At 35.4% G+C, this 22,608-nt stretch overlaps 1 protein-coding gene across 1 annotated transcript in view; it reads left to right on the top strand.

The window, feature by feature from the left end:
• Nucleotides 1–2,557: 2,557 nt before the first annotated feature.
• Nucleotides 2,558–22,608, top strand: part of LOC107680002 (nidogen-2-like) — a 36,760-nt gene continuing 16,709 nt past the window's right edge. Inside the window, 8 exon segments of the mRNA XM_016475740.1 lie at nt 2,558–2,854; nt 4,478–4,780; nt 9,739–9,980; nt 11,326–11,813; nt 13,248–13,397; nt 15,311–15,556; nt 15,965–16,165; nt 17,107–17,334. Of these exon segments, the coding sequence (XP_016331226.1) occupies nt 2,651–2,854; nt 4,478–4,780; nt 9,739–9,980; nt 11,326–11,813; nt 13,248–13,397; nt 15,311–15,556; nt 15,965–16,165; nt 17,107–17,334 (2,062 nt within the window). The 5' untranslated portion in view covers nt 2,558–2,650.

The raw sequence follows: 22,608 nt of genomic DNA, 5'->3' as shown, positions 1-22,608 counted from the left end.
CACACACGCACACACACACACACACACACACACACGCACACACACATATATATAGGCATATTTCCACCCAAGTAACTAAATTCATTTTTTCTTGATTGTGAAGCTTCCATTTGTGTTAGGCCCAAGCTATTTGGCAGTGATGCTACCATGGCAGTGATGTCTGTATTTGTAGAGCTCTCCCTCTGTACCATAATGTCTGATCTTAATAAGCATATGTAAACACACTGAATGTGTTAGGCTGCTACAGCCCAAATGGTTACAGCACAAATAGCTTGGGTCATGCTCATATTGACAGGCCAAACATGGTTATGAACATGTCATGAAACTTGAAACGTCTAGATCAGATTCACTGAAATTGAGGAACATCACATGTACATCAGGACATGATCAAATTCCAGTTACCTTAAGCAGACAAAAGACATGTCCACTAATGAAATCATAAAACAAGGAAACTTTATTGTATAATTTATGATTATAGGATGAATAAATGACAAGTCACTTAAAACAATAATAGATCAATTTGAGCTGTAGAGGAGTGATAAAAAACTTTTACTTGCTGCAACCCATTACTAGCTAAATCAGCTATGGCGGTCAAGTTAGATTTGGTGTTATTTGTTTACATCTTGCACCCTCTACATGCCAAACAAGGTACTGATCTATATATATTTACTTTTATCCAACAAGGATGCATGAAACTGATCACAAAGGACAGCAAATACATTTATAATGTTACAAAATATTTATTTTTCAAGTACATGCTGTTCTTCTGACCTTTCTGAATCATGAAAAAAAATATTAAACAGCACAACTGTTTTCTGATAATAATAAGAAATGTTTTTTGAGCACCGAATCATATTAGAATGATTTCTGAAGGACCATGACACTGATGATTGGAGGAATGATGCTGAAATGTCTGCTTTGTCATCAAAGGAATAATGTTATGGCTCATTCAAATAGAAAACAGTTGTTTGAAATTGTAATGATATGTCACAATATTACAGTTTTTACTGTATTTTTGATTAAATAAATCTTACCAACCCAAACTTTTGAACATTAGTGGATATTAAATCAAATGACCTCAAATTTGATCTTTTGTCATTGCTTGCATTTCTTGACAAATAGGTGTTTAGGAAAGTGTTATTCAGTGATCTGAGAGAAGATAAAATCCAAGTGGCCTTTCACCCTTAGGGGTCTTTTGCCCTGTTGGACACTCTTTTGTTAGTAATTAAACAAGTGTTCTTGGATACTGTTTTAATTTTTTTGTGTATGTATTAATTAATTATTTCAGTCAGAAAACAAAAAATATTTACAAAGCAAATCCTTCAGGAATAAAATGTAATTTATTGTTTTTATTTTTTTATTTAAAATTTTATATATATTTTTTTTACTCTTTGTAAGACTAACTTACCAAAAATAAATAAAATATAATAATAATTAATAAAAATAAATAAATAAATTTTTACATTTTCCAACATTTCAATGACTTTGTTCTGAGTCTGACTTACAAAACTTTGACCTGTGCTCTACAGTCCGTGTTTCCAACGAATGATAATTTCTCATAGCAGCAAATGCTTTAAGTCACTCAAGATCAGATTCAGTTACACTGAGAGATTAATTGCTTCATTTTCTTGTATTATAAGCACCTTTTGTTTACAGAAGAATTTGTTATAAGAGAAATATATATATATATTTTTTTTTTCATTTCATTTCATTTCCAGCTTCGATATGTCCCCATTCCAAACAGGGTCCAATATACATATAGGAATGGCCACTAGATGGCACCACAAACACGACCGACATGTCAAACATAATAAATCATTTAGACAATATAAGAATCATACACAAAGGAAATAAAGTATGTATTGTGCAGTATTCACAATGCAAATGCGAACACAATAGTAATTGAACAGTGTGAATGAGTCTTTGACGAGCCTCAGCTGTGATTTGCGACACTAAGCCATTTGTTATCTAGTATTTACACTCCTTAAATGGATTAAAGTCGATTTAAAATAGCCTAGTTCTCTTTCAGATTGAATAATTAGATTAATAATTGGATTAAATCTATTTTAAAGCAATTATCACTAAACTGTCAGGTAAAACAGGAAAAACAACATTAGCGATTATGCAGAAAAAGCAGAATATTTACCAAAATAAAATATATTATTGTATAATTATAATAATTTTGTAAAATAATTATTATATAATTGTAATAATTGAATAAAATAAAACTTAAAACAAGCAATACTATATTTCACTTAATATATTTCATTAGATGTTATTATTATTACATTATATTATAATTATATTTATAATCCAAATTATATGACATACATAGAAATGTATTTATATAAATATTATATAAAAAAGTATGAGCTATAAAATATGCTAATTCCGAAAAAATTTCGACATTGAATAAATGATTACGTTCTTTATTAAATAAATGAAGAATGGTTCCTTCAAAGTCTTATAAGTTTAACGTCAGCCAATCGTCGTCCGCGTGACCTCCCACAGTCCCTCCCGTTCAGTGCCTGGATCACAAACTTCCCACCTTCATGTAGCCCAACATCACCAACATCACCGCGCACTCCAACTCATTCAGACGGAGTGTGCCGCATGAATAAAAGCTGCATGTGTACAGCTGTTCATTAAGATGTCGTGGGACAAAATAGCGCTCTTCTTTTTACAACTTTCACTGACAGCTCAGCATGTCACAGCCATTCACAGACATGACATCTATCCATATGGGATGTTTTACGGCGATGTAACTCTGCAAGAAGGGGACGATGAGACTTCTGAAGTGACCACGCTCACCAAACCAATGTACTTCTATGAGACGTCCTTCACTAACTTATATGTGAGTACATGAAACGCCTGTTAATGTTTTGTTGTTGCTGCTGTTTTGCATGTATCTATCTGTCTATCTATCTGTCTGTCTGTCTGTCTGTCTGTCTGTCTATCTGTCTATCTATCTATCTGTCTATCTGTCTATATGTGTGTGTATGTATATATAATTAAAGACTTATTATAATTAATGTATATATAATTAATTAAAAAAAGAATATATATAACACAGTATAAACACAGTATATAAAGTTTCTTTACTTTCTTTTACAACGGATCAGACTTTATTTTAAAATTGATTTCTGAAAATGTGTTGTTTGGTTACAGTTTTTCTCAATTGCTTTGGCACATTTTTCGAAACAATCTTAACATTCTCTAAACTGTGAGTGCAAATGTCACAACTGTTTGCTGGAATTTACCTGTTTTCCCTACGAAAGGTTTGCACAATTGATAACACTGTGGACCTGTTTACATTAGGCTGTACTCTTCGACCAGCCTCTTCCATTGTAAAACCACGATTTATGAAATGATCCACAAGTGTGGCTCTGATTTCATCAGAGACTCTTGACTCTTCTATTTCCACCTCTTCCTCTATTATGTCTTCCTCTAACACCACCACCACGTATTCTTACACGTCTTCCAATTGCTCTTCCACGAGCATGTTGCTGCAGTTCAGGGTTGTGGAAGTCCTCCATTCTTAGTGATTGTGCTGTGGGCAATCTACATATATAGTATGCTCCCAAACTTGATTGGTTAAATGGTTGAATGGTTGATTCAAATTGTATTGCAATTAGAGGTCATTTGCCAATTTAGCAGACATTACAAACAATGTCAATGTCAGATATTTATGGAATATACATGCGTGTATACCAATTTTTCATAATTGAATTGATCGTTTTGAATGTGATGGCTTACATGATGAAAAATGTTTGAGAAGTTGTGAAGAGTTTGACAGTTTAAGTGAGAATCGGCTCATCAGTTTTGATCAACAAGCCATATGCAATTAGTTGTTGTGCAAACTGCAGACAATTGTACTTACTGTTTGCACACATGTGCCAAAGCATTTGCAATTTGCTCAAATCAATAAGAAATTCCAATCTGATGTGAACAAGAAGCTAATTGTTCAGAGATCTGAACTTATTGTTTCGGGAAAAAAAAGTTTAATTCGAGAATTGAGCCAAAGCAATTGAGAAAAACTGTAATAAACTTAAGCCAAGTCTATTTCCAAATATTTAAAAACAATTATATTGTAATATAAAAAGGATTTCTTGTTCATTTGAGATGAGCATGTCCCTCTGGGAATATGAATAAACTGTACAAATGTTTTCATTATCATGTTATATGAATTTTTTATTAAACGTCCGTATAACTTGTGTCAATAATGTCTGTCATTCCTTTAGTTTTATTTTTTTTTTTTTTTTTGAATTTTCATAATTTTAAAGTTTTTAAAAGTTTTCTTTAGAAGTTTAAATGTAAGAGTTCTTTTTTCATTATTAATTATATTCAAAGGGGTCAATGAAATGAGCTTATTGCTGTAAGTTGTAACTCTGATTTTATTCTAAAAAAATGATTAGAATATAACCCCAGAATTAGATCATTATAGACAGTTCTCATTCTGATTTGTGTCTCGTTCCAGGTGGCCACCAATGGAATCATCTCAACTCAGGATCTTCCCATGGAGAAGCAGTATGTAGATGACGGCTTCCCCACCGACTTCCCTGTCATCGCCCCCTTCCTGGCTGACATTGACACCAGCAAAGGAAAAGGATCCATCGTCTACCGGCAGACGGAGTCTCCTACCGTGCTGAAGCGGGCGGAAGCGGATGTCAAGAGAGGCTTTCCAGATGCCACGTTCACCCCAACTCATGCCTTTATCGCCACCTGGGAGAATGTGTCAGCTTATGAGGAGGTCACCCGCAGCTCTAGCCCGTCCAGTCGGGTAAGTGAACTGCTTATAGTCGTACTACATCTGACCCTGAAGGTCTGACTTTACCCAAGCTCCTTTTAGGCCAGGGTTATCAAAGCTGGTCATCTGTTTTCTGTCCTAATCTCAGGCCCAGAGGGTGTCTGAACGTACAATAGCGTCTCCCATTTACCTGCTAATCCATCCCAGAGCTTTTCAGTTTACCTGCAATTCACAGGAACAATTGGTGGGTCTGAACTGCTCCTAATTGTCCCTGTCACCACAGCAATTAGATCTTCTTAACACCTCACATACCACAGAAATGCCTGGGAAGGTTTTAGGTGATTAAAGCCACAGCGTTTCTCAGGGGTCTGATGGGCTTTTTGTAGTAATCCAATATAGCATTTTCATTCAGTGTTGTCAAGTCAAGCTTTATGACTATCAAAATGCCCTAAAATCAAACATTTATTTCTAATTATATTATCTATTAATATAATAAAATATTGTAATATAATAAAGATTATATTTTATAATACAATAACATATAATAACATTAATTAAAATAGTTTTTAGTGGAAAAAAATGGCAATTCTAATTTATTTGCTATGGTAATTATACACAATTACACAATTTGCATTTAGCATTGATTTTCTCTAATGTTCATCAGAACAGCCCTGCAATCTGTTTTGAGTCATGATCCACCAGTTGGAGTGCATAAAAGTGCACTAGTGCTTATAAGAATACATTTTTATTTAGCAGGGACACATTAAATTGATCAAAAGTGACTGTAAAGACATTTAAAATGTTACAAAAGATTTCTATTTCAAATACATGCTGTTCTTTTGACTTTCTATTTATCAAAGAGGTCTACAGTTGTTGGTGTGTAAGTGGAGTGGTTTCAGCTGAGATGGAACTGAATTCTGAGTGTTTTTGGTGTTTTCTAATGGGCGTTAATGAATGGGTCATTCGTCAAGCCTCTAGTGCACATTTGGCTCTTTCATCCAGACAGCTGAGCAGAAACAGCTGCACTGCTCATGAAGTATTATCATTTGTTATTCATTGGTTCCAGAAGCAGCATTTCTTCTCTTGGTTGGGTTGCATAAGGCCATGTTCATGTTTGTATCCTCAGAGTACATATTATCAGGAATTTCACAGTACTCTACGGCAGTGGCTCACAACTGTTGCATCTCTCCTGATAGGCTTGCAGTCAGCAGAGAAAGAACAATGCTAAATGCAAATAATAAAATGCAACTAATCATATAATCATGCATATTTACACTCTAAAAAATGCTGGGCTAAATACAACCCAGTGCTGGGTAAAATAAGGGACAAACCCAGCAATTGGGCTGTTTTGACCCAGCGGTTGGGTTAAATGTTTAACCCAACCTTCTGGGTAGTAACCAAACCGCTGGGTCAAAACAACCTAATTGCTGGGTTTGTCCCTATTTTACCCAGCACTGGGTTGTATTTAACCCAGCATTTTTTAGAGTGTAGGATTGCTAAAAATAAGTATGCTTATCATTGTCTAAAAAAGAGATGAAAACAATCTTTTATATATATTGTTACTGACATAAAATACAGTGCGTCCATCAAACCATGGCATTTTGGCCCAAGTTAATCTGTTACTTAGAAGCTAGACAAATGGTAGAAAGGTTGAGACTTATTAAATACTGGTTGAGGTATTAAATACAAGTTCATTGCAATACATTGCAAAACAGGTTCATTTGTTTGCCTTTGTACAAAAACTATAGTACTTTGTTAAGTCAGAACATGATGTCTGAAGTCAAATCTGAAGCCACTGTTATGAGGTATATCATGATCATCGCAGTCAAAGCTAAAGGCCACAAAGCATATACTAAATACTAGTATGGTATTTAGGCTGTTAAAAAAATAGATATTCCACATTTAGCTGCCTATACTTGTTTGAAGAAAGCACATCCTTGAGTTGATTTACTGGTAGAAAGGTTGAGACTTATTAAATACTGGTTGAGGTATTAAATACAAGTTCATTGCAATACATTGCAAAACAGGTTCATTTGTTTGCCTTTGTACAAAAACTATAGTACTTTGTTAAGTCAGAACATGATGTCTGAAGTCAAATCTGAAGCCACTGTTATGAGGTATATCATGATCATCGCAGTCAAAGCTAAAGGCCACAAAGCATATACTAAATACTAGTATGGTATTTAGGCTGTTCAAAAAATAGATATTCCACATTTAGCTGCCTATACTTGTTTGAAGAAAGCATATCCTTGAGTTGATTTACTATGTTTCCGCTGAAGCACAGGGGGTCTAAATGGTAGAAATCTCTGGATGATATCTTATGTTTGCCTTTGGGATTTAAACCGCTTGATCTAATCTTGTGTCCCCTCCAGTCCCCAGATGTCTGTTTGTCTGCAGACGTCCTGTGGATGGAAGAAGTAGGGGCTTATGGAGGGGATACTCCATGGAAGACACATAGTACCAATTCAATTTCTTTTTTTAATTTAAAGTACTTTATTGGCACAATTCTATTTACATACAATATTGCCAAAGAATTATACACAAAACAAGGTATGAGATAAAAGATAGAAAGAAATGTACAATAGAACAATAACAATAAAATATAGGAAAGAGATTCATCAAAATAAATAAACAAAATAAAAAACAAACAGGCCAAAAGTTTGGAATGATTAGGATTCTGTAATGTTTTTAAAGGCTGCCAAGACTGCATTTATTTGATCAAAAATACAGTCAAATAGTAATATTGTGAATTATTGTTGAATAATGTTGAAGACAGTTTTTGCTGCTTAATATTTTTGTGGAAACTGTGATATACCACTATTTAAAAGTTTGGGATAAAATTAAAAAAGAAAAATAAATGAATTCTTTTGTTAGGCAAGGATGCATTAAATTGATAAAAAAAAGTGACAGTAAAGATATGTATAATGTTACAAATGATTTATATATATTTTTTTTTTAATTCTGTTCTTTTGAGCGTTATATTCATCAAAGAATCCTATAAGAAAATTATATAATGGTTTTCACAAAATATTAAGTAGCAAAAAGCCGTTTTCAATGCTGATAATAATCAGCTTATTAAAATGATTTTTGAAGGATTATGTGACACTGAAGACTGAAGTAAAGGCTGCAGAAAATTAAGCTTTTACTATATTTTTGATCAAATAGGCTTGGTGAGCATATGAGAATTCTTTCAAAAGCATTCAAAAAATCTTAATTCTTCTAAACTTTCAACCGGTAGTTTATATATAATATAAAATATATATTTATCAAGGCGTTATGAAGAAAAAAAAATACTGTAATATTGTTGTTGTGATGATGATGATTACTGTAATAGTATTGATGTAGTACCATCTCAAGTCCATAAACCCCTTCATTGTGGGGTCCTAATTTTTCTTTTCGTACTATAACATCTTTAAACAATCTTGTTTATGGGTGTGTTTCTGCACTGCTTCGAGGCAGTGTGGTCCTGCAATTAGGAGTTTGAACCTGAAGGCATCAGGGTTGGGTGAGGGGATCCAGGAGGGATGCATGCTGGGGAATGAGGCTGCCCGAGGCTCTCTGAAAGCCAGATGCAGCATTGTCTCTCTGGAATTGGGGGGTTGTTTTGTGGAGGTGATGGCTCCAGTCGGGGACAGCTTGGATTACTAAACAGAGGAGAGGAATTTCACACACATCCTCTGTGTGTGTATGTGAGAGACTGGAAAGGGGGAAGGGCATCTTAATATCCGTGTTGAAACGTAATTCGGATATCTTGCTCGAAAAGTTTACTTAAAGGGATAGTCCACCCCAAAATTAAAATTACGTCATTATTTATTTACACTCATGTTGTTCCGAACCTGTAAGCACTTCTTTCTTCTGTGGAACACAACAGAAGATATTTTGGAGCAGAGACTATTTGGTTACCAGCATTCTTCAAAATATCTATATTTTTGGGTGGATTATCCCTTTAAGTCAACATGAAATCAAAATAGACCCAATTTGTTGTCATAATAGACATTTATTGTCGTGTTGGGAACAGTTTGTCATTACTCTGAAATTAGTCCCAAATTTTTTTTTTTGTGTAATTTTCAATCAAAATGTAATGTAACTTTCCCCATTTTTGCAGCAACTGGACCAAGCCTCCTTCTTTATATATTGTATATATTCCAGGTTTTGCAGTTGCAGAAAAGGATATTAGGGCAGTGAACTTTAGTTAGAATCAATGTTGTAATTGTTTATTAAAACTATGACATTTTTTTTAATTGAAACAAAGCAGAAATAAAGTAAAATAAAAATATTAGATGGGAAAACCTAAACTTAAAAAAAAAAACTTAAACCAAAATTACAAATGTTTCTAAAATATGTCTACTAAAAGTATTACTAAAATTAAAACTGAAATGAAAATAAATTAAAGCGTAATAGAAATATTTAAAAAATAAAACTAATAAAAGCAACAAAAGCACATAACAAAATAACTAAAACTCTTATTAAAATGAAATAAAAAATACTAATACTAATAAATACTATAATAGTATACAAATAATAGTAAAATAACATGAATAATGTCTTCATGATCCCATAGTTGACAAGAGCAAGGATGACACTAGACTCTCAAACAGTTTTTAGTGGTCTGTTAAGTGTAGTAAAACTAGGTGTGAAAAACAACAAAAGGGGACAAGAGACGGTACTGATGTGGGGAACTCCTTGTAGGGGGCACATTTGGTGAGTTGCTAGGCTTGTAAAATCAGTTGTTAGAAACACCATATTTGGATTTCGCCGATGTTCTAGATGGTTGAGGAGGTTTCCAGTACTGATTGATGTACACAGAAAACAAATCTCTTAGAGACCACTTTGTCCAAAAGTAAGGAGAAGGAAGTTCTTAAGTAAGCTATTTTAGATAGCTTTACAGTATATAATGGAATATTTACAGGTGATATGTTTTGAAAGTTTTATTACCTTCTAAAGTGCTGCACAGATTCTGGAGCCCTGAGTAATGCTCTTCTTTCTTCTAGGTAAACACATTCCAAGTGGTGCTTGCGTACAATGAGAAGGATACTTATGCGCTCTTCCTATACCCTGAGGATGGCCTGCAGTTTTTTGGGACACGGCCCAAAGAATCTTACAATGTCGAAATTGAGCTTCCAGCTCGTGTTGGCTTCACCAGAGGAGAACTGTCCTTCCTCTTCTTTTCTCGGACAGAGGGGCCATACTACAGTGTCACCAGCAATGAGCAGTCCGTCAAGAACCTTTACCAGTAAGCATCAGAGGAATTACCATTTTTAAATTTTCAAAATAAATAAATAAAATAGCCTTTTCTTCATAAATAATACAGAAAATGACTCAGAAATAATTTTTTTTATTATATTATTATGATTGTTATTAAATGTTATTAATTTGTGTTTGTTCATAATTCAAATCGAACATAACATAATCTAAAACATAGCCTTATCTTTCATAAATAATACAGAAAATTACTCAGAAATAAAAAAAATTATTATATTATTATTATATTGTTATTAATTTGTGTTTGTTCATAATAAAAATCTAACATACCATAATTTAAAAAAACCCAGTAAAAACAGAAGTGTTTTTACTATGTGAAATAACTGTTTTCAGCTTTTATATATGCAATGAGCAGTCCGTCAAGAACCTTTACCAGTAAGCATCAGAGGAATTACCATTTTTACATTTTCAAAATAAATAAATAAAATAGCCTTTTCTTCATAAATAATACAGAAAATGACTCAGAAATAATTTTTTTTATTATATTATTATGATTGTTATTAAATGTTATTAATTTGTGTTTGTTCATAATTCAAATCGAACATAACATAATCTAAAACATAGCCTTATCTTTCATAAATAATACAGAAAATTACTCAGAAATAAAAAAATTTTTTATATTATTATTATATTGTTATTAATTTGTGTTTGTTCATAATAAAAATCTAACATACCATAATTTTAAAAAACCCAGTAAAAACAGAAGTGTTTTTACAATGTGAAATAACTGTTTTCAGCTTTTATATATTTTAAGATGTAATTTATTCCTGTGGTGGCAAAGCTGAATTTTCAGCAGTCATTACTTTTACCTTCAGAAATCATTCTAATATGCTGATTTGATGCTGAAATATACTATAAATATTACAAACAGTTGTGCTGCTTAATATTTTTGTGAAAACCATGATACATTTATTGTTCAGGATTCTTTAATGAATAGAAAGTTGGGGGAAAAAATGCATTTACAAAATCTTTTGTAACAATATACATGTCTTTACTGTCACTTTCAATAAATTTAATGCATCCTTGCCGAAAAATATTAATTTCTTTAAAAAAAAGAAAAGAAAAAAGAAAATCTTACAATAGTGTATGTTTCCCCAAACACTGAAAACAGGACATTAAATTATTATTTGAGATACATTTATTAATTTATGTTAACAATATTTTATATTTTTTATATTAAATTATAATTTTATATATTATATTATATTATAACATAAAAACATTAATTTAAAAAATTTCTTTGATTAATTTTCAAATATTTTAATTTCCATGATTAAAATGTTAATATTATAATGTAATATTATAACTCTCCTCAGAAAAGGAAACATAGGAGAGCCTGGAGTTTGGCTCTTCCACATTGGAAACAGATATTCCTTCCAGAATGTCATTCCGGCACAGCATGAGGCTGTTTTAACCAAAGCTCCCCCAGTCCTGGTTGCTGTGTTCCCTGATGAAGACTACACAGAAACCGATGAGGAGGAGTACGATCCCATTGATCCAGACTTCCAAGATCCCACCACAACAGACTTTCTTGAGCCAGAGCAGGACTCCTCCCTACTGGAGCGTCTCAACCAGGAGGTGCCCCTTGGTCAGTCTCCACCTCAGCCCTCAGTGTCTGGTCCAGGCAAGTTTCCTCCGCAGGATCCCCATAATCTCCCCCCGGAGGACGTGACCCAGCCCCAGCGGCCATTACCAAAGCACGCAATTCTGCAGGTGTACCCGAACCGTGTAAAGGATGTCCCACCTCACGCTTCTGGTGGTCAAGTGTTCAGTGTTGAGGAGAAAGTGGATTTTGACTCTGGAGGTGAGAGTTGAATGATTAACCAATACTGATATATATCGATTGAACCTTTGCTAAGCCCCGCCCTAAAAATGTTACTGACCAATCGTACTTTAGCAACTGTTGCCATACACCATCTCAGTAATATTGTAAATTTAGCTTGTTTCTAATGTTTGTTCATGTACAGTACGTTTCGTGTGTTTAGGTAGCAATGTTGTTATTGTTAATTAAAAGTAATTTTAACTAAAAATGTATCTTCTGTAATTGAAATAGACCTGAAATAAAACTAAATATAAATATTTACGGTGGCCGAGAAGTGCAAAGCAAATCACAATTCTGAAAACAAAATAACAAATTACAAACGCAAATGCAAGTCTAAAAAACAAAATAACTTAGTGTAAATAGAATCCATTGCTAATACGAGATTTGAAAAGGGAGAAAAAAAAAGTTCGGCAAATGGCGGGATCGAACCTGGGTCGATCGCGTCAAAAAGCCAAGGACACACACTTATCCATCTGCGCCACTAGAGCATGTTATTTTGTTTTCGAATTTGTCATTGTGTTTTCTGACTTGTTATAATGTTTTCTGAATTGTTGTTGTGTTTTCTGAATTGTTATTTTGTTTTTTAGACTTGCATTTGCGTTTGTAATTTGTTATTTTGTTTTCAGAATTGTGATTTGTTTTGCACTTCTCGGGCACCGTAAATATTACATGAAAAGCCTTAGACTAATATAAATAAATGAATAAATGGAAAATGAAAAAACTAAAAAAAGACAACATAAAATTAATAAAATGTAAAAATGAAAATAAACTGTAAAAAAATAAAAAAACTTAAAAAAAGCAAAAATGCTAATTCAAAATATAAAAAATAGTATATAAGTAATACTACAATAATGCTGTTAGCAATTATTCAGTAATATATCCATAATTTTTATACACTGAACAATATTACATCCATTTTTGTCACTTAAGAGCACATTTCAAGCTGTTTATGTTAATGGAAAATTTCCAGTTTGCTCCAATGAGATGTTCTGTAAAGCTTGAGTTAGCAACAATAACTGAGGGGGCGGAGCTTAATATTTTAGCTTAGCAAATTAAAATATACTTTAATGTTAGCAAATGAACTCATAAATTGCTAAGAATTTATACCAACACAGTTTTAATTACACAGTATTGTACAAAAATCATTTCAAAAATCACCAAAAATGGCAAAAAAAGAAGTTATCAGTTCAAAACAAAAATCTTAAAATTCCCATATATGGGCATGCAAGTATAATTACGTAGGTCTGTCATTTTTTTAATGCACCATTACTTTGATTCATATATTATTTGATTCAATGTTGTGAATCCAGAGAGAAGTCAAGATTATGTAGGAGTTTAACCTATGACTTATGACTGAGTTTGACTTTACTAGCCTATTTAAGAGCAATTTGTCTCTCTTTCTGCTCTCTCCTGCAGTGATCCATTACTCAACCGATAATAAAGAGACATGTGAGCGCTTCCAGCAGCAGTGCAGTCAGAACGCACACTGCACAGACTATTCCACCGGCTTCTGCTGTCACTGCAACTCAGGATTCTACGGCAACGGCCGTCACTGCCTGCCAAACGGTAAGACTGGGGCGGGAATGCTGTAAAAAGAGCCATTTTAAAAGCCACACATAACATGACCTTGTTCTGAAAGTATGAACAACATTCACAGTACATCTCTGGGGATATATTACCAGTGTTTCTCTTTCCAACACAGTTTTTTTAAGAGTAAAGATGTATATTTTTGTAATGCAAAGGAATTTGCAGATAAAATTTTGATTTGGCACACACTTTTAGGTATGCAAATTACATCCAGTTATTTTTCTGTCAAACTTGGTCTTTTACGGACTGCTCCACTTGCGTGCTGAGTGGCCGCTAATTGTCTGTAATTGGAGAAAACATGTGTTAACTGGTTGTGGTAATACCCACGACTTATTCCACAGTCTTTTTATTAAGAGTTGTGGCTGCCACACCAATTTTGTGGGAGGTTTTATGTCGGAAACACTTGATCTTTTGGAAAACCTGAGCGGATTTCCCTAGTGAATCATTCGCCGGCTCTCATGGAGCATGGGTAACAGGATCTTTTCAAGACAGTGACATCACATTGGCCTTGTTTGACTGTAATTTACCTGCGAACATTGACTCCATGACTAAGTGTGAAAGAAATCTTGAGCCCTGTTTCAAAGCGTCACATCTGGCTTGTGCTGAATGACAGACATTTGTGTCTGAGAGAAAATATTCAGTGGAAAAGCTTCCTCAGCTTTTGGATATGCTTGTGTATACAGTAGGAGCTTTGTGTGGCCGGTGAGGGAGGTGGTGTAGAGGGAAAACTATCCAAAACCACTCTGAAACAGCTGAGTAACTAGAGAAATTGTAGCTTTTGAGAGCAGTTTGTAAATGAAAGAAATAGTTCACCCCAAAATGAATGTATTTACAAAACCTTTCCAAACCCCTATGAGCTGCTTTCTAATATTAAAAAAAAGTATTTTAATACCATACCATACCATACCATACCTTTTTTTTTTTTTTTTTATGTGGGAAAGGCCGTACTGTAGCTCAGACAGTAGAACGTGGCACCAGCAATGCAAAAGTCATGGGTTTGATTCCCAGTTAATGCATGAATTTCAAAAAATGTATAGCTTTAATGTATAAATGCATAAATGTATAATATATAATCTTGCTTTCCACCACTGGTTTCAAAATCCATTTGTGCCAATTCTGCAAATTTAAACTGGGCACTTATACAAACTCGCACTCTTGTAAACTATTATAACTAAAACTTTCCGACTAGTAGATTGTAGATGTTTTGACTTGTAGAATTAAAGGAATAGTTCACTAAAAAAAAATGAAAATTTGCTGAAAATGTACTCACCCTCAGGCCATCCAAGATGTAGATGAGTTTGTTTCTTCTTAGGAACAGATTTGGAGAAATGTGGCATTACATCAATTGCTCACTAATGGATCCTCTGTAGTGAATGGGTGCCGTCAGAATGAGAGTCCAAACAGCTGATAAAAACATCACAATAATCAAGCCATTGACATGACTCCAGTCCATCAGTTAACGTCTTTTGAAGCAAAAAGCTGTGTTTGCAAAAAACTAATTCATCATTAAGACGTTTTTACTTTAAACTGTTGCTTCAGGCTCAAAAACAAGTCCTAAAGTTGTATTTATTTGTGGAGATTATCTTGATAAGAATCATAAACATTTGTTGGTCACAAAGCATCTTTTCTGCAATAATCCTAAAAAGCCAATGGAAAAATCCCATTGGCTTTTCTGTTGAGGGAACCAGGGTGATGCTAACTTCCAGACTGGCCTACAAAAATACGTCATCCCTGCAGCTCTCTATTGGTTGTTTAGGAATTTCAGCACATTTAATCCTTATTGTAACCTCTCAGATTTAGTTCTCAACTCAGAGAATTATTTAGCTGCCCACATACTTGCAAAAAATCATTGTGAGTTTCGTTTTTTGATTTCGTCTCCATCTTGTCCTCAGGTGCACCTCATCGTGTAAATGGAAAGGTCAGAGGGACTGTACTGGTGGGTGGCACAGCAGTGCAGCTGGACAGCATCGATCTGCATGCCTACATCGTGGTGGGTGACGGACGAGCGTACACTGCCGTCAGTGAGGTCCCAGAGCCGGTGGGCTGGGCCCTCATGCCCGTGGCCCCCATTGGAGGCCTGTTTGGTTGGCTCTTCGCCCTGGAGTTGCCAAACAGCCTTAATGGCTTCAGTATCACCGGTGAGGCCGTCGTGTTCTCATTTTCTACTTCTTTTATGGTGTAGAATGTTTGTTAAACATTTGGCCTCCTGCTGAGAGATTTTAGGCTTAGAGGTTTTGTTCTCACTAATAGAGTCCCACAAGGGCTTTGCTAGTCTGATATTCAACGCCTGTACAACATCTACTCAAGCCCTTCCCCTAATTTAAGTCAGGTGCTCCATTATATAATAATATGTTTTCACTTTGCATGAAAAAGCCTGTTTTTTCTTTTTGAAAAACACCTAAATATTCATCAAGCACTATTATAAGGGTCACAGCCCCCATCTGGATCTTATTTTGTGATATTCGTTTGCAGTAAAATGAGTGAGCCACAACACTGCTCTTTAATGACTTTTAATCATGTCGAAAACTAACATTTCGGTTTTACAGGTGCCGAATTCACTCACCGTGCCGATGTGACCTTCTATCCCGGTAACCAGCGTCTCAGCATCGTCCAGACAGCTACGGGTTTGGATAACCAGAACTACCTCAACGTGGACACTCATTTACAGGGCAGTGTTCCCTTCATCCTTCCTGGTGCAACAGTGCAGATGGAGCCATTTAAGGACACCTACCATTATTATCCTTCATGTAAGTTCTGGAGGAAGAAATTGGGGAATAAATATATCTGTCCATCTTTGTTTCTCGACCCTGATCCATATTTCTTGAGTGATTCTTTTTTAATATTCTGTTTTATATTTACCAGATTAGACTTAAATGTGTAATCTAATTAATTACACAATATAGCATTAATCACAATTATTCAGTTAAGTTAAGGATCAGTAAGAATTTTTAAATTAATTGATAAAAAAATTACAGTTCAGACATTTATAATGTTATTTAAGATTTCTGTTTCAAATAAATGCTATTCTTTTGAACTTGAAAAAGAATCCTGAAAAAAAGTATCGCAGTTTCCTCAAAAATATTAAGCAGCAAAACTGTTTTCAAGAGCGATAATGATAAGAAATGTTTCTTGAGCACCAAATCAGCATATTAGAATGATTTCCGAAGGATCATGTGACACTGAGGACTGGAGTAATGATGCTGAAAATTCAGCTTTGTCATCACAGAAAGAAATGACACTTTAAAATGTATTAAAATAGAAAACATTTATTTTACATTTTAATAATATTTCATAATATTACTGTTTTACTGTATTTTTGATCAAATAAATGCAGCCTTGGTGTGCACAAAAGACTTCTTTCAAAAACATAATGAAATGTTATCAACCCCAAAATTCTAAATGGTATAAGAAGTTGTGTTTGAAAATGGCTTAGCTATAAAAAAAAAGGAAAAGGAAAAGAAAATGTGAGCTAAAAAAATAGATCTTGTGACGTCTCCCGTCTCCTCTATATCCTTTCAGAGGAAGCTGTGTCTGATCTTGATGCACCCTAAATAAAAGCCATTTCTCATGTTGCAGAACATGAGGTTGCTTAACAATCAAATCCTGTGGGATTTTGGGTCTAGAATTAAAGCCCAAAGTTTGTTGTGAATTGCTTTCCTCTAAACTCTTGCCTTTTTCCTGTTCTCAGTGATTACCTCCACATCCGTGCGTGAGTTTACAGTCGTCTCCGCTGAAAACGGAGCAGAGACCCACACTTTCCAGGTCAAACAGAACATCACGTACAGGGACTGCAATCACGGGCCCCGCAGCAGACTGGAGACGCAGGAACTGAGAATGGAACGCGTATTTGTTATGTACGTCAAAGAGGAGCACATCCTTCGATATGCCATTACCAACAAGATCGTCCCTCTCGGAGGTAGGCTGCCAGCACAGTTACAGGGTATGAATACCCTGCTGAAAACACCAAAATTGCTAGTCAATGTTGTCACATTTTGTGGTTTTGATGTGAATGTGCTGATGTCCCAGTCTGGTTTAAAATGGAAGTAGGGACTGATTTTTTCTTCTGTATTGTGACATATATCTTGAGTGTAACAGATTATCGAAAAAAGAAAAAAAATGTAAGGTGGAGACTTGGTTCTATGCATCTTGTGTTGATTGGATGTTGAGACGTGCCATGTGAATGTGAGCTTGCAGGGGGTGGGGTTTAAACAGACTAAATTTGAAGAAGTCCAGCATTCATCACCAGATTGAAGTCTGTCGTTTGCACCAGAAGGTCCAGTTATGTCATTTTGATTAAACATTACAAATTCAAATTTAAAAAAAGAAACATATGCACAGATTAATTGTTCACAGTAAGATTTATGATGCATTTATAAACTAGATTAACTAGCATAGTAAAATGTCCATGGCTAACTTGCTTCACCAACTAAGCTATGCTGGTGTGACCACCATAATTATCCTGGTCCATCTGCTAGACCAGTAGTAACCAATATAAACCAGTTTGTACTGGCATGGAAATGGCTAGCTTGTTTAAGCTAGATTTCTATTTTTTAGCGGGGAAATATAAGAATGAGTTTGAAAGGATCTGTATTTTTAGAATTTGTAGTCTTGTGTAGGTCTCATAACCCTGGGTTAAGACTACTTTTAAGTATTTTTTTTTAAAGAGGGTTAGCATATCTTTTAACCCTGCATTGCAAAGCTAAATATTTTGTTTAGCAACAGACAACCAATCATAAAGTGCCTCAATTCTTGCCTAATGAATTATTCATGAGCATTGTGCAGTTACAGTAACATTTACATGCCCATCTTGTATTTTATTTTTTTATTTATTTTTGTATTAGCTTTGGTTTTGTAGAGTGTTTCAGAAGCTTATTTGCATGGTGACATTTACACCATTTGACAAGCAGTTATTTAAGACTTTTTCGACTCATTAAAATGCAAAAGATTAAGAGAAAAATTCTGAGACTTTTTTCAGAATTGTCAGAACCTGACTTCAGAACTAAAACCTAGCTATCCACGACTAATTACTATCCCAGGGTGAACTATGTGTAACATGTAACAAGATAACCCAGGATTATGTAAACTCAGGGTTTGGAATTACACTGGCTTAACAGTTTCAAGTGTGGGAAAAGCCTATCTTTTGTTTATTTTGTTGTCGTCTTCTCAATTTTTGTGGAAAATCTGCATAAAACCTTCCTTGCATAGTCTCCCTGTATATGGCCTCCTGCTCATCCTTCGTTTAAACTGACCCTCATTTTTGGCATACTTTCTTTATTAACATGCTGACTGATGTGGCAATGAGATGTCTGGCTCTCAAACAGGACTTAAATTGGCTTGAGTTCAGCTGCCTTCCCATCATGCAAAATAGGAGGTCTAAGATAACCACCTGCTGCATTCTACCACGGCCCGGCATTAGACTGTAGACCCAAGGGCTGGAGAGAGAGGAGGACTGCACTTAAAATTAACTATGTCTGTGACGTGAGCCTGTAACATTTTATGGGGCTTTGTGTGTGCAGTTTGTAACAAATCCCTTTATCCAGCGACTTCCCTTGAGGAATAAATCAAAGTTTCTTTTTTAACCCCTCGATTTGTGACCTTGTAAGGCTGTGTAGTTCCCAAAAAAAGGTTTTAGTGGGACGATGGTGCATTACATTGCACTTTGTATGGCCCTGTGGTTACTGGCTGGTGCTGTAGATGTTGACTTTAGGATGATAAGTGGGGCTGGGATGAGCATATCTCCAGCTGTGTTGTATCTAGTTCGTGGGCCGAATAAGATCCAGTTTCCTAGAGTTGCACAATCGTCAAAACCTGATGTGACCTTCCTTTCGTTCGCAATGGATTGCAAGTTTATATGTGAAGGTAGAACATCCCTGCACTGCATCATAATGAATTTACTCTTCACCATTAGAGGATAAACACATAAACTAAGCCTCATTTAGGATAATAAATTATAAAAAAAAATTAATATGCAAGAGTATATTTTCAGAGGTAGGGATGTGCATTTTGGTAATTTTAAGAGTGTTTAGTGTCTGTTGAGTACAATCTACTCCAGATGTTGATATATAACCTATATTTCGAGTGTGATGAAATTCATACTGCTGTTATTATTATGTTCACTCAGACAAAGTATCCATAATGGGGAGGTGGGTAGAGGAATAGTTGCGGAGTGATGTTGTGGGAACAGAAGGACACCCCGGCATCCCTGTACCCAAGAGAGCCATGCATGGACTCTGGCCGAGGCTGGAAAACACAGCTGCTACTGTCTGTCCAGTGTGTTCGGCACAACTGACACATATGGTAATTAGACCAGTGCTGACACATCTAAGATATTAGATTAGACCGATTATATGTGACCGTATATCATGTCATTATGGTCCTGCTGACTGTGAATATGAAAAGTATGTAGCTGGATCTCAGTTCTCAGTCATTTCAGACCAGCTGTTAGAGTTTCATGTGGTTAATGATGTTTTTTCCCACAACCTGGGCTGAAGGAATTCATTCAGGGTCCCTTTAAGGCAAGTCAGTTCACTTGGTGGCCATCTTGGCAACACCCTAGAAGCTTTTTTCTTGTCAAGCAAACACAACTCTTATCTATTCATTCAAGTTTTACATTTTACCAGTTCATGCATTCCCTGAGAATCAAACCTATGACCTTGGCGTTGTGAGCACCATGATCTAATGTGTGAGCTACAGGAATGCTTGAAACAATGTAATCATGCATACATCGATGATATGATTCATTCTGCTTCTTCAGCAGCAAATTCGACTGTATTTTCCAGGTTGGTCAAACTAATTTCTAGCATGAAAAATCAATATCTCTATTTTACCTGAAAGATAAGACTTTAATTATTTTATTTTATTTTGTTATTTATTTTATTAGAAATTGCTCAACAACAAGAGCCTGATTCTATAGCAATCAAAGCTTTTATTAAGCACAGTGCAGCTTAAGATAAAATAACTTTTAAATTCATAAATGATCTCTTAAATTAAATGAAACATTATATACAGGACTGAAGGAAAATATTCTACTTTTCTTAAGATTTTCAATGTAGGACCATAGGGAACATTTTTAACTTAACTAAAGCCATAGGTTTATGCTTTAGCCGACCGACAGGGTTTTTGGTAGCATGGATGGATGTTGGTCTGGAAACATGTCCTACTTGTGTAAATCAAATTATGCATGAGTCTTGGGTTTGTTCAAATGAATGTGTAGAACAATGATGGTCAGTGTGTTAGGACTTTCAATTGCTTTAAGCTTGTGTATTGGGTTCTGTTTCTTCTGGACCTTTAATGGGTCTGAGCTCCAAAAGCCCCCATCACACACTCTTGACATAAGCATTGTTGTGTGAACTATAGAAGGAGTGTTTCTCTCCCGTTCGTGACAGCAGTTTCCCACCTGGTCCATCCACCCCTTCGTTTTCCTCAAAGTCTCATGTTAACCAGCGCTCCGCCCCGCTGGCCTGCCGCTGTCCCTTTAATTAACACAAAGTTGAAAAGAATCCCCCGACCCACTTTGGAAATGTTTGTCCTATAGTTTCTCTCCACTTTTCCCCCTCCCCTGTGGAGTCACTTTAAAGGGGACCGTCTTTCTCGTTCTCTCTCACTTCAAACAAAAGTCTTCCTGTCTGCCTTTGATAATTGGCCAAATTGGTCCCTGGCCTGGGGTGAGGAAATCAAGCTGTTTTTAATGTGTGATGAGTAGGCATTGGGTGGGGGTGAAGGTAGTCCGCATGGCCCAAGGGTCCCAACAATGGGTCCCTCATGGTAGGCCGAATGCGTAAGAGCACAATGAAGTCCTGCTGTCTTGGTCTAAGAGGTTTGGTAATGTCACTTGTAGTTTTAGTAATGGTGTATGAACCACCCTGAGTTTTAAGACCCATTTAAAGGTGTTGTGTTTTCCAGGTCAAGTAGTTTGACCTCAGAGGTCAAATTTAAAGACCATTTGAAATCGTATAGGTTTGTTGGGAAGCAAAGTGTTCACACTTCTCCATATGTTAATACCTGTGAATGCACGTTTATCACAAAGGCTCTCATTACTCAAGGTCTGTAGTTTTATAACACTCAGAAAAGTCATGTCCGTTGATGACATCCCAGCATTCCCACAGGCTGTGATGGTTGTAGTAGTAAAGTTCCCTCAATTTTTTTTTTAAATCTTTTTTTTTTTACAAAGCCTCCACTCAGGATGCTGATTTTGGCCAGAGGTTTTAAAACATCTGGAGTGACTCATCCATCTGTGAGTAACATTTCCAGTGCGTGTTCCCCATTGGTGAGTTAGTATAGTATCTTAAATAAACAGCAATACAATCAGTCAGTATTATAAATGGGCACAAATCACTATACACAGAGGTTCCAAAAGGGGATTTTTGCAGCGATGCCTTAGAAGAACCATTTTTGGTTCCTTCAATAAGGAGTAGTTAAGGAATTAAGGAATAGTTCACCATCAGGCCATGCGAGATGGAGATGAGTTTGTTTTTTCATCATATAAGATTTGGAGAAATGTAGCATTTTAGCGAAGCATCTACTTGCTCACCTACTTGCTACTTTAGCATCTACTTGCTCACCAATGGATGCTCTGCAGTGAATGGATGCCGTCAGAATGAGTGTCCAAACAGCTGATAAAAACATCACAATAATCCACAAGTAATCCACACCACCCCAGTCCATCAATTAACATCTTGTGAAGCAAAAAGCTGCATATTTGTAATAAACAAATCCATCATTAAGACATTTTAACTTCAAGTCTTCTATCTGTAATATTGCTTTGTATGTTTATTTGTATATCTGGTAATGGTCTTCTGCCACTTTAAATGCTCAACTTCTTTAAAGTTGGGTGGTTCCTGATTGGCTTGTTGTTTCTATTGTTCATCAGCTGGAAAAATTTGTTCAGAAAGTGATTCCAACAGTATCGTTCCTCTGTGTTGTTATCACTATAGCAGTGTTGTGGACTTTCTTATTCTCATAGGACTAGAACAATTATTAAAATGTTATTGTTATAGTCCTTGGTGTGAATGAGCCTTAAAGGTGACATATCATGAAAATCTGACTTTTCCAGGTTTTAAGTGCTATAATCAGGTCCCCGGTGCATCTACCAACCAATGAAACATGAAAAAGATTAACCCAGTAACTTTGTTTTGGGAAGCCTTTTTCTGCAAGCGTCTGAGAAAACGAGCACGTCTGATTTCGCTCCCTT

The sequence above is a fragment of the Sinocyclocheilus anshuiensis genome, unplaced genomic scaffold (assembly GCF_001515605.1).
Source record: "Sinocyclocheilus anshuiensis isolate Anshui unplaced genomic scaffold, SAMN03320099.WGS_v1.1 scaffold772, whole genome shotgun sequence".
In the NCBI taxonomy this organism is placed as follows: Eukaryota; Metazoa; Chordata; class Actinopteri; order Cypriniformes; family Cyprinidae; genus Sinocyclocheilus; species Sinocyclocheilus anshuiensis.
This window is presented reverse-complemented; position numbering and strand designations above follow the sequence as displayed.